This window comes from Myxine glutinosa, chromosome 13, assembly GCF_964187855.1.
Source record: "Myxine glutinosa chromosome 13, kmMyxGlut1.1, whole genome shotgun sequence".
In the NCBI taxonomy this organism is placed as follows: domain Eukaryota; kingdom Metazoa; phylum Chordata; class Myxini; order Myxiniformes; family Myxinidae; genus Myxine; species Myxine glutinosa.
This window is the reverse complement of record NC_136273.1, coordinates 35,756,082-35,769,460: the sequence shown is the minus strand read 5'-3', so window position 1 is coordinate 35,769,460 and position 13,379 is coordinate 35,756,082. Positions and strand designations below refer to the sequence as shown.

The 13,379-nt window shown below is 42.0% G+C and overlaps 1 protein-coding gene across 2 annotated transcripts in view; it reads left to right on the top strand.

The window, feature by feature from the left end:
• The window catches only part of LOC137438846 (adhesion G-protein coupled receptor F3-like), a 134,875-nt gene that overhangs the window by 80,719 nt on the left and 40,777 nt on the right, over positions 1–13,379 (top strand). For both annotated transcript variants that reach the window (XM_078767322.1, XM_068134263.2), the window contains 4 exons: positions 3,099–3,239; positions 3,404–3,601; positions 11,021–11,230; positions 12,628–12,768. In XM_078767322.1, the coding sequence (XP_078623448.1) occupies positions 3,099–3,239; positions 3,404–3,601; positions 11,021–11,230; positions 12,628–12,768 (690 nt within the window). The remainder of the gene's footprint in view (positions 1–3,098; positions 3,240–3,403; positions 3,602–11,020; positions 11,231–12,627; positions 12,769–13,379) is intronic.

Here is a 13,379-nt window from a genome sequence, read left to right as displayed (position 1 = left end):
TTTTTAGAAAGAAAAAAAAAACTCAAAAATCTTCTCTGAAATGGCTAAACAGATCGAGGCAAAACTTTTTTTGTATAATAAGTCGAGCTAACACAAATAACATTTCATAAAGGGAGCGGGAGACAAGAGGGGGAGAGAGAGGGAAGCACAACAGTAGGGAACAGGGCCATCAGCAGATCTGTGGAAGAGAGAGGGCTGGGTGGGGTACACGGGATAAGCAAGATAGACACTACAGGGACTTTCTGGAAAGAAAACAGGGAATTTGAAGGAGGTGGGTTTGGGGTTGATTAACAGGGATAGAAAAGATCAAGGTTTTGGATGGGGGAAGATAAGAGATGGTGGTGAACAGATATTTTAAAGACCTGTAGGGAAGAGTGTGATTGAAAAGAGTGTGGGAGTTCGTTCCAAAGGCGGGGAAAAAAAGAGGAATGAAAGAATGAAGGTGAGCAGAGAGTCTTGATTTTGGAAGTTTCACCAGAAGAGGGTTGCTGGCAAACCTTATGCTGGATTGTGTTTTTGAAGGAATTTTTAAAGGTTTTCCTTCAATCCAATATGGCTGCCAAACCATGTGACCTATGGCATCATTGTGATCATAACGTTCTCCACAGGGGTCGTGGATGATAACTTCTTTATCTGAGATGATATGATTTGCATCTCAGATGAAGAAGTTAAGAGCCCGCTGGCTGAATGTTGGGTACAAAATTCTTCATTCTTTGTGCATGGATCCAATTTGGTTTCATGATTCCAGTGGTGAAATAATGTGTCATCACCAGTTACTAGATGACAAATATAGTAAGCTGCATTTTTGTTGAGCAATTCAAGAAACTCCTGATATAATGCCAGCAGTTGTTGATTCTGAGTGCTGAGACTTCCGAGGTCTTATCTTGCTGAGACCTTGGACATGTCCATGTGTTTGAGGTTGACGGTCAGTGAAAATGCTTATTTGAGAATGTCCAGACTCTGTGAGGTAAATGATCCCAAACCAGGAATTCCTGTCGTGTCTTGCGTATTGAACCGAGTAGGAGCCGGCCGAAAGAGATGTAGCGGATGCCTTACTGTTCATGCCACAGCACGCACGTCCACCTATTTCTCATTCCCCTCTTGCCCTGTGGAAGAACCTCTGGCAATCCAACGCGGCTACCCAATTGGCAACGAAGGAAGGCGATGTGCCATTGAACCATGTTGCTCGACAGCTACTGCACCAATTGGTTCAATGTAGTCACCGCTGATTGGGTCGGGATGCTGTCGCTCGGCAGCCTGTGATTGGTGAGGGGGACTGACATTTGGCTCCTCAAAGGTGAAGGAAGAAGGGAATATGCCCTCGGTGCAGGTGGTTCAGAGTAGAGCAGAGTCGAGAGAAAGACACTCACGAGGAGGCTTTGCAGTTAGGCTGAGCTGACAGCATGTAATGCTCCATGAGCGATAGATACCTATATCAAGACTTGGAACTTTTCATGTTTGCGATCTCCATGTTGCACATATTTTGTGTGCATGGTCATTGTGTGGGTGGGCTCTGAGGGGGTTTACTTTATTTTGTTGTCTGTTTACATTATTGTCATTATTCATTCATCTTCTTCCTTCAGGATTGCCACTTATAAGTGGCTTGTGCTTATTCAATATCTACTTATTTCCTAAGGCCTTCATGCGTGTCTTTTTTGCCATCACTCACGCACAAACTATTGCACACCGCTCCTTTCCTATGCAATCTCCAGGTGCTGCATAACGTCATTGACAGGCACCAAAGGGGGCTCGGCAATGACGCACGCTGAAAGGGAGTACTCAGTTTTCACTTCGGTTGTTTTCTTGTTGTTCACCACTCCTTTCCTATGCCATCTCCAGGCGCTGCATGACGTCACCGCCGGGCACCGAAGGGGGCTCGGCAATGACGCACGCTGAAAGAGAGTACTCAGTTTTCACTCCGGTTGTTTTCTTGTTTGTTTGTTTGTCCGGGCAATATCTCAGCCATCATTTGAGCTAGGAAGCTGAAATTTGGGCACAATAGTGACTAAGTACTTTGTCAAAAACACTTTTTTGTTTTTTGATTTATCAATTAATTGATGAGTTACTTAATTATTATCGATGAATTAAGTACTTATATATTTCCTTTCTCTTCTGGGCATTATCTCGGGCACCTTTTGAGTTAGGAAGCTGATATTTGGACACGACAGTGACCAAGTGATGTGGCTATAAAGGATATTTTTGATTTATTGATGAATCAATTCATCGATTAATTATTTATTGATTAATCAAATTTTTTTTTTTCAATTAACACCTTATTTATTTAATTTTTAAAAAGTTACATCTTCGGATGAAGCACTGGAGGATTTAGGTATGCTATTAGCCAATTGATTAAGAAAATATTTTACGATCATTATATATTGATTTTAATTATGCAATTAATAAATCAATTATTGTACACCTCTCCCTCTCAATACAGTCTCTATGCACTGCATGGCGGTATTGCCGGGTGCCGAAGGCGCCCCCAGAAATTTCGCGCTAGAGGATGTTATTTATTTATATGGCATGGGGCGGTGTACTTTGAATGTATCTGTACTTGCTTCAGCTTTATCGAATATTTCTGCAGAGGAAATTAGTTTAAAAGAGAGATAACGAGCGTGTCTAAACATGAAATACAGTTAAGTCATGAAACAACCTCTCAGCGTACTTCATGCTAAATTTGACCTTAAGCCACCCATCTTTGAGGCCAACGACTTTGGAGTGTGAGATTCCCACTCAGCGTCAAGTGCGGTTTTGGGTGGGGACGTACAGGTGACAATACTTTGCATTGCACCCTGGAAATTATTTTTAATATGATAATCATCTGATTGGCAATAACTTGGCAACACGAGTTGGCAATAACTATTTGACTTGACACGTATAAGCTATTTTTTTGTTTGCTTGTTTGGTTCAATTGACAATCGATCTCATGATAAATTGACAGGTGAGCATGTGTGGTGGCTTGGAATTTCATCCAAACAGCACAAACCAAACTACATTTAAAGAAAGCCGAAGGTATTGTTAAATAAGAGTAATATTGAGATCATATATGTGGCACACGTGTCTAACATTCCCATTTCATTCCACATATTTTGTAACAGGCATTGTCTCCAACTGTACAAGCTTGCTTGTTAATAACGCGGGAAGTATTCCCAAATCGAACCCAGAAAACTACACCTGCACCTTTTCCTATCGTGACTTCACTGTGAGTGGTACCGTAAAGGTCGGATTCTACATCAAAGGTCAGTGTATGGCGAAGTGGACCACAAGGTAATCAAAACACTGTAAAATGCACGTTTTATGTCAGGTGTAATTTTGTGATGTTCATTCTTCTTAAGAAAGTTTTCTGTGCCTGGGGAAGAAACTGCAATTTGCCTGATAATAACCTTGGAATGTTTTTTCCCAGGAAACATGAGCATCACTCCAAAGGGAGCAATCAAAGAGTCCGATATTGTAAGTCTGACCTGTCCATTGCCCATTGCCAACCCCACAATGAAATGGACGAAAGATGATGAAATAATTACAAATGGATTAGTATTCATTTTACTCGATGATGAAGTTCCTCCCCGGCTGCAAATTGAAAAAATCAAATCAACACATGAAGGTTAGTCATAGAGGAGAACTTACCTTTATCAGGTGGTTCTGGTACATCTTCTATTTTTTATTAAATTTCAAATTTCAAAAATCGAACAACCGCTTCAAGATCATGAATACTTTTTAGCTCACCTGGACTTTAGTCGGGTGAGCTTATGTGATTGAGCAGTGTCCATAGGTAAGTCAGTTAGTCAGTCAGTCAGTGAGTCAGTGAGTTAGTGAGTGAGTGAGTCAGTGAGTCAGTGAGTTAGTGAGTGAGTGAGTCAGTGAGGGAGTGGGTGAGTGAAACTGCATAAACTTCAGTCATTGTCGCCTGAACCAAACACAGGATTTTAATGAAACTTGACCATAAGCTTCATATATAATGCTGAACGAAGGTGTATTGACCGCATCAAAATCTGCGCTGTTTGGGGGGGTTTACGGGGTTGACCCACCCCCCAAAATAGGTATTTGCTCACTTCTCCAAAACTACATACAAAACTTTGATGAAACTTGGCCACAAGCTGCATATATAATGCCTATCAAAGATGTATTGATCGCATCAAAATCTGCGCTCATTAAGGGGAACTATGTGGGTGTTTATGACCCCCCCCCCCCCCCCCCCCACACACAAATAGGTATTTCCTCTCTTCTCTGAAACTACACACACAATTTCAATGAAACTTGATCACAACCTTCCTCGCCCATGATGTACCGAAGTTTGTTCACGGCATTAGAAATACTCGCAACGGTACCCGCCTATGGGCGGGGCATCAATTGTGAGGCCCAATTGAAAAGGAAAAATATCAGAAATTGAAGGTTTTTTTTATTTTAAACGATTTAAATAAACATCCGTTAAATCATATCACACGCAAATCATCAAAATCTAAACGGTATTTGTAGAATTTCAATAAAAGCCACATCACTGTTCATATCAGTAAATATTATTCCATCGTGTTTCAAATTTGGGCAATGGGCTCTCCAATATTCGATGTGTTCACGGTTTGAATTACATAACGTAACGTTTGTGACGATGTTTTCATTGTGACGATGTTTGTTTTCAGGTAGTGTTTGATGTGACGATGTAAACGTAATTTCGTAATGTTTTTCGTTTTTATTTTCTTAATCGTTTAATGAACGTTTAATGTTTCATGAACGTTTAATGAGCGTAAGAATGAGCGTAATGATCATTAAATGAATGTAATGAATACAGTATTTCGATGTGAAGCGAAAGACGCCTCAGAGCTGTCACATTCACAATCGCTATGTCGTATGTACTCCCGATATGTGTTTCCTTCATTGTAAAAAATACCAAATCAACAGTTAAAAGGATTTTGAGCTGATAGTTGTGATGGCCTTGGCAAGATCGATGGAGACAGCGATCTGTTAGCGTATACACTGCCCAAATAGCTATGTGGAATTCTCTCATGTGGAGATTAAACGTCGTTTGAACTTTGGCCGAGGTCATTATTTACTTTTAATGAGGTTCCTTGACCTGGATATATACGAATGGTGTTTAATGATGTTTATATTGGTTTTGGGTCGTCCTTTCCGCATATCTCGTGGGATTGTGAGTTGGAGAGACGGCCGTGATGGCGGGGAGGGGGTTGGAATTCTCTCAAGCAGGGATTCAAGCCGTGTCCTTATAAAAGGTCTTTGTCCGAGGTCACCGAGTCCGATCGGTGCAGCTGTTTGTGCGGCACCAGTAAAAACATTGTCACAATGAAAACATCGTCACAATGAACGTTATGCGAACGCGAATGTTATGTGGGAGTCCAAACCTGAGAATGCTGGAGACTAAAGCTGAAATTGGAAAAACAATATATTCTATTTTACTCCAGGGGATCCCAGGATTAACCACCCAAAATATCGTTGCGATCGGTTCAGTCGTTTTTACGGTACCTTCGAACGGATGGACAGACAGACAGACAGACGGACGGACATTTGGTGAATTGTAGTAAGATCAGGGCGTGAGGGGGATTTGTGGGGGGTTTGGTGACTGTGGCTCCTGATCCAGGTGAGCTTCAGGACCCGCAGTCCTATTTTTAGTTCACACGTTGACAAGAGAGCATGCACTACAATGCAGCATCATCGGATCTATCAAATTTCGTTTAATTAGTCCTGCCCTGAAGGGGTCGAAAGACTCTTGTAACGCCCCTGTCTGTCTGTCTGTGTTCATGTCTATCTTTTAGCTTTAATTATTTTCTCTTCTTCTCTGAAATCCCTCAATGAAAAAAATATTTAGCAAATGTCATCAACTCCCCATGGGGTATATAGGGTGATAACAATGACATCATCGGTAAAGTGGTATACCAGCCATAATTGATTCAGTTGAAATCCTTATCCAAAAATGTGAAAATTCATATGTCTGATCTGTGACCCGATGTGAGGGAAGAATTCAATTTATGACATCATCGGTTGTGTGCTCTGGTGGCCATGTTTGATTGAAAATAGAAACGTTTAAAAAATGTTCTTCTCCAGAACTGCTGTTACGGATTCGTAACTTCCGTTGTTGTAGTTTTCACCCACTTGACATATTTCTGATATTATGTACTATTATTATTCTCAAAAGGTTTATTATTCATGAACAGTTATCTAAAGTTAAAAAGGCTAACTTTAAATGATACCGGAAACCGAACCGGAAGACGGCGGCAGAGAGGAGGAAGAGGCGTGGCGAGCAAAGTCGGAGAAGACGCGTGACGTCGAGGCTCCGTAGCGAGCATGGTCTACCGAAAGTCGCGAGGGAATTTTGAGTTCCTTGAAAGGACATCCGGCGATAGGAATTATCGCTGGAATTGAGAAATCTGCGTAGTCAGGTTTGGTCAGACTAGTACAACTCCGAATGCAATGGCAAATGTGAGAAATCGCCCTCAAAAAGGTTAACAACCATTTATTTCAGAGGGGTTTGTGTCATTGGATGGAGACTCGACTAACCAGAAACCGGTTAGGGTATTGAGGGACACAGGAGCACATCAATCTTTGATGCTTGAAGGCATTTTGGCATTGTCAGAGAAGACGGCAACTGGTGTTAGTGTTCGTTTACAGGGGGTTGGTGGCTGTGGTAAAGCTCCACTCCATGTCATCCATTTAGAGTCTGATTTGGTGTCAGGACCGGTCACCGTAGGTTTATAAGCCACTCTTCCTGTAGAGGGAGTATCTTTTGTTATCGGGAATGATTTGGCCGGTGGTCGAGTTTCTGGTAACCCGATGGTTGTTAAAAAGCCCAGTAGGGAATATAACACCACACCAGTTAGGGATGGCGGCAAATTTGGCAAGTTATTTGTAGGTGGACTGAACTTCAAAACAAAGGAAGAAGTTCTGACCTCTGTCTTCAGCAAATATGGACCACTTTTGGAAGTGCGGCTGGTAAAAGACAGGGAAACGCAAAAGTCAAGAGGGTTTGGCTTTGTCACGTTTGAAAACACAAAGGACGCCAAAGAGGCAGGGAAAGGATTGGAATGGCAAGGATTTGGATGGTCGGACCATAGCCGTAGAGAAGGCAGGCCGTAGGCGTCGAGGGGGAAAACAAAAGAAACGAAAGAAGAGGTAAACGTGGCGGTAGTTTTGGTGGTGGCCGCAGTCGATTTTACTATGGAGGCTCACAGAGTTACGGCAGCTCCCGAAGGAATGATATCAGGGAAGTGGCCGAAAAGGAGCCCGCTATTCACGTGACTACAGTGACAAGCGGTCCAACCGTGATTATTACGAGTTAGAAAGAGTTGAAGCACTGAATGCTGCGGAGGAGCCGAGCAAAAATTCCTACACGGATTAACCGTGAACGCCACGGTTCTAAAGGCCTCCATGTAGTGAACTTTCCTACACTGATTAACCGTGAACTCCACGTTCCTAAAGGCATCCATGTAGTGAACTTTCCTGCACGGACTAACCGTGAACTCCACGTTCCGAAAGGCGTCCATGTAGTGAATACTTCCAGGCCCTCACCACCAAACCACCATGGAACCTGGCTTTCAGCTCGGCCTCCCGGGAAAAGTGCTGTAGATTTGCTTGACTTTGGATTTTGATCACTACCCCTTAACCTTCATTCAAAAAATGAAAAATAAAAATCAGAGGTTGATGAGATGGAGTTTGGCTTTGCAGGGGTTCAACTTGGAAATTGAACATGAAAAGGGCAGGGACAATGTCGTTGCTGATGCTTTGTCCAGAATGAATTAACTTTGGAAATCTCTGTGGGTTGTGTGAAATTTTGTTGATTTATTTTTGAGATATTGATAATTGTTGCTCACGGGAATTGGTGATTGGGTTGTGAGTTTATTTTTGTTTGTTTAAAGAGTTTGCAGGCAAAGAAAGTTTTCGCTGTGTTCAAACTTTCTTTCTTGAGGGGGGGGAAGTGTTACGGATTCGTAACTTCCGTTGTGGTTTTCACCCACTTGACATATTTCTGATATTATGTACTATTATTATTCTCAAAAGGTTTATTATTCATGAACAGTTATCTAAAGTTAAAAAGGCTAACTTTAAATGATACCGGAAACCGAACCGGAAGACGATGGCAGAGAAGAGGAAGAGGCGTGGCGAGCAAAGTTGGAGAAGACGCATGACGTCGAGGCTCCGGAGCGAGTGTGGTCTACCAAAAGTCGCGAGGGAATTTTGAGTTCCTTGAAAGGACATCCAGCGATAGGAATTATCGCTGGAATTGAGAAATCTGCGTAGTCAGGTTTGGTCGCTGAGATTTCGACGAATCCTCGCCTAGTCGCATCGACTCAAGTAAGAGCCGTCGGCCATTTTGAACCTCACGCTTTGGACACCTACAAAGGTTTTGCTTCGCTTCAGCTTTACCCCAACATCCTACCGTCTGTCGGGGATGTGTGTGTGTGACCGCTTCGTCTCTAATTACGTTGCGGTTTGCTGATTGAGCGGTGAAGGTGCTCCTCTGGAGGGCACCTTTTTAAAGTTTCGGCGGGGTGATTGCCATTGCCATCTGTACGCGATTCGGATCTGGACTGGAGAGCGGGATTCCGGCTTCGACTGGATATCGTTCTAGCGACCGCTGGAGCGAATCACCTTCACCTTGGAAAAGGTTATAGAGACATTGAGGAGTGTCCCTTTCACTCGTGGGGAGCGCAGTGAGTTATCTGACTTTAGTGATGGTACCATCCTAAGCGATAAGGTATATAGAGTGCACTCTTAATTGCCATTTGTTGTACCATTATTCTGGTGTGTGATTTTTAATACAATATCTGTTCATTTATAATCATTGGTGTGGTTTCACTATTGATTTCTAACACAGAATAACGTATTTTTCTGCCGGGGCTCGGAGGTTTACCGAGACCAGGAGATCGTTGAGGAACCCGTAACACTGCTTAACAGATCGATGCGAAACTTCATACATGTGATCGACCACACATGAGGAATATAATTTGAATGTTTTTATCTTGCCAAAACGAAGTTTTTGCAAGATGTATCAGTCAGCTTGTATGTTTGTTTGTTTGTTTTTTTGTTTTTTTGTTTTTTTGTTTGTGGTTAATCATTTTTTTTTCACGTTTAGATCACTCTGTAGACCACAGTTATTATTGGAAACTCCTGTAACTTCGCATATCAGAGTCCTATAGAGATACCCTTCAGCACACAAAATTTTGAAGGTCAAGGTCAAAGGTCAAGGTCACTTTGCGGTCAATCATGGAGGTCAACGAAACCCTTATTTTTTGAGTAACTTTGATCGGATCGTCTCCAAACTTCATGGGAATCTAGTATATGGTCCGGCGCTCAGCTGATTAGTTTTTGGTGGCGATCGGCCTTGACCTTCATGGTTAGCGCTGGAGGTCGAAAATTATTGACCCCAAGGTCAAATTACGAAACCCTTATTTTTTGAGTAACTTTGATCTTATGATCTCCAAACTTGGTGGGTATATAGGGTGTGGTATGGCGCTCAGTTGATTAGTTTTTGGTGTCGATCGGCCTTGACCTTCAAGGTCATTTTGAAGGTCATTCAATTTTGACCAAAAGGTAAAATTTTCAAGTTTCAGTTACCATATCGAGTAGTACCTCAAATTGAAGCCCTTGTTGAGTGCTTTCCAAACATATAACTAGTTTGACAATGTGACGTCATTTGACGGCGTTATGACGAAAAAACTGCACTTTTCATGTATATTGTATTGCTTTAGTTCGCATTGTTTAGGTCACTCTGTAGAGCACAGTTCCCTTTGGAAACTCTTGTAAGTTCGCATATCAGAGTCTTTTAGAGATACCCTTTAGCACACAAAATTATGAAGGTCAAGGTCAAAGGTCAAGGTCACTTTGCGGTCAATCATGGAGGTCAACGAAACCCTTATTTTTTGAGTATTGTTAGTCGAATCAGCTCGAAACTTTACAATATTGTAGTATATGGTCTAGTGCACAGCTGATCAGTTTTTGGTGGCGAACGGCCTTGACGTTCATGGTTAGCGCTGAGGTCGAAAATTATTGACCCCAAGGTCAAATTTTGAAATCGTAGGTACCATATCGAGTAATACCTCATATGAATGCCCTTGATGAGTGCTTCCCAGATCTGTAAACAGTTTGACGCTATGACGTCATTTGATGACGTCATGACGAAAAAACGGAATTTTCATGAAAAAATTATTTCCTCAGTTCTCATCAAAATCTTTCAATATTTCATGTGCGTTGGTCATGAAGACATACTATTCACCATACGAAATTATTAAGGTCAAGGTCAAATGGCAAGATACGGTTCACCCTGTGGGTGACATATGTTCATTTTCATATTAATCTTCAATGAGGCAATTTCGCCTTGATGTGCACAAAAGTAGTCATTAAATATCATAATATTGAATCAATAAATCTCCAGATAATGGCAATGTATGTGACATGATCGGGTGCATGGATGATACGGGTATGTGGGTCATAATAGTAGCGCATTCCGTTAACAATGGTATTTTTGTTCGGAATGAGCACGTGAGGCAAGACTACGTGCTCTATTGAGTACCGTTCTAGTTCAGGTTTTGATTCCTGTTTCACTATTATGTTCTGAAACAACTCATTTTGGGAATGTGACGGAAATCATATACTCCAATAAAAAATAAACCTTGATGTCTATTTATTTTATAGACTCGGTTATAATTCATATCTACAGCAAAATAAAGAATACCGTTTGTCTTTAGAACACTAAATGGCAGGATGTAAATGTTAAAGCCGGTCGTACTTCAGAGAGGATCTTCATCCAGCTGTTCTTCTTCCCTGCGTTTTCTATTGTGCATTTTCTAATTGAGCAGGCCAATGTGTCCCCATACCAATGACTGTTGATCTGATTTTCTTTGTGGCTTTCATTATAGGATTCACCATTGTACATTCAATACAGTACATTATGTATGCTCATCATCATGGAAAGTCTCTTGGCAGATTAAACAGATGCATTGTTGTTCAGCTTCAGGTGTAGTTCCTATGATATATTTACAGACTGGCTCACATTTCCTGAAATTGTATATCTATATAGGGAATTACAGCTGCATTGCCAAGCAAGACGGAATGACTTACCAAGCCAAGCGCACACTAAGCGGAATCATTACGAAGCCAAGAATCACAAAGTCTACTTCATCATTCACAATAAGATGTGAAAAGCCATTACCTGACCTTCAATGCTGTGTAGAGCGATCATCTCAAACCACGAGGGTCACCTGGACACAAGGAAAGGTAACAACAACGGGTAAGTACTTCACTATTTTGTTTCATGACTTTACAAAGCAAATTTAATTACAATTCCTTCTCTTTCATGTTATGTACATTTAAATAAAAATGATGATGTTATTTCAATCAAAAAGTCAGCAATTATGGTCTTTTAAGTTTGTGCATCTTTGCAGGGTGACTATTAAACATGGCACCACATCATGCTCTTATAGTACATTTATTAAAATCTCAAAAGTGATATTCGTATTTAGTGGGGCGGCTTAGCCCAAATATTCAAAAGAATTGTGCATTTTGTGAAACAAGCACCAAATTTGGCACAAATGTACATTAATATGTTGCGAACATTTTCAGATATTGGGCCACTTGAAATTCCGTAATTTTTTTTTTCAAATTTTTTCAAATTTCGTAATTTCAAATTTTTCGGGTGACACCGTCACAATTTCGGTCTTCGAGGCCGGCCGATAGGCAAAGTGTGACCGGAAGGGACGAGGTTCTCCTGACCACGTGGCCCTCGATCTGGGAAGCGAGAGGCGTTCCATTAGTGGACGCGCCCCTCACGCCCGACTTTTGGGCGGCCCCGGCAGGCCGTTTGTTTTGACGTTCCGTGACAGGCCCCGCACCCCCACCTCTGGGCCGACCGGAAGCTTGTGCTGAGTACATCATACCTGAACAACTCAGTGAGGCAGAACACAGCAGTGCACACCAGGGTGACCCCTTCAGTGCATAAACCAATTAACCTGTCCACTGCAGGGCATATAGAAATGAAGTTATTTTCTGCATATAATAATAATATAAGTTCAGTTCTATATAACAATTTCTGTTATCACCACTACCACTACAACTACCACTACTACAAGCTTTGTCTGGAATTTTGTGGACTAACAGACAAACAGACATACAGACAAGCTGGGATCAAAACATTACCTCCTTCCACCATTGAGTGTAGAGGTAAACATCATGGAAATTATATCATGCCCTAGATTTAATTCATGCTTACCCGTGTATTTGCTTCACTGGTTCACAAGGTCTTTTGCATACATGTAATTCAGACTCTCGTCTTCATTGCTGACCACACAATGTTCGCAACATATTAATGTACATTTGTGCCAAATTTGGTGCTTGTATCACAAAATGCACAATTCTTTTGAATATTTGGGCTAAGCCGCCCCACTATATCGGCCGGCCTCGAAGACCGAAATTGTGACGGTGTCACCCGAAAAATTTGAAATTACGAAATTTGAAAAAATTTGAAAAAAAAAAATTACGGAATTTCAAGTGGCCCAATATCTGAAAATGTTCGCAACATATTAATGTACATTTGTGCCAAATTTGGTGCTTGTATCACAAAATGCACAACAGGTTTGCTATGCTGCTACACTAATTCTTATTCTGACGATGTTAATCTCATTTTTGAAGGAGAAATTCAAAACAACTGCTCTTCCTACAAACCGAGTGTTATTACTCGACCTTGCCCTCAAGAGGAGACAATCAGATGTTTATTCAGCAACAATGCAGGAAATGATCAGGAAGACATAAAAATCTACTTTTTGAATCCTGGTTTGTTTTTCTCTTCTTCAAACTATAACTGACTGTGAGAATATTATTGTATTATCACTGTATTGTAATCGTTCAGAATGCCTGGTAAAGCAAGATCCCAGCACTAATTGTAATATATTACTGTAGTGTACAATGGTTAAAACACCAGCCACACAATCCAACAATGATTGTTTCACAGTTCGTATTTAACCAGAAAAATACAATAAAGATTGCCTTTACTTTTAATATTAATGAATATTAAACATCGGACCACATCACCCTTTTATAAGTATACTAGCAGAAGTACCCGGCATTGCCGGGCAGGGGAGGGGAGGGGAGGGGGAAGAGGAGGGGAGGGGAACGGGGGGGAGGGGAGGAGAGGGGGGGAGGGGAGGAGAGGGGGGAGGGGAGAAGAGAGGGGGGGAAGTACCCGGCATTCCGTGTATAAACGTGAGGGAGAAGAGGGGGGAAGGGGAGAAGAGGGGGGGAGGGGAGGAGAGGGGGGAGGGGGGAGGGATGGGAGAGGTGAGGGGTGGGAGGGGGGGAGGGGGTCGGGGAGGGGGGAGGGGGAGGGGGGAGGGGCGCGCGAATCGTCGATTCAGCGCGCTGCTCTGCCACCGATTCAGATTCCG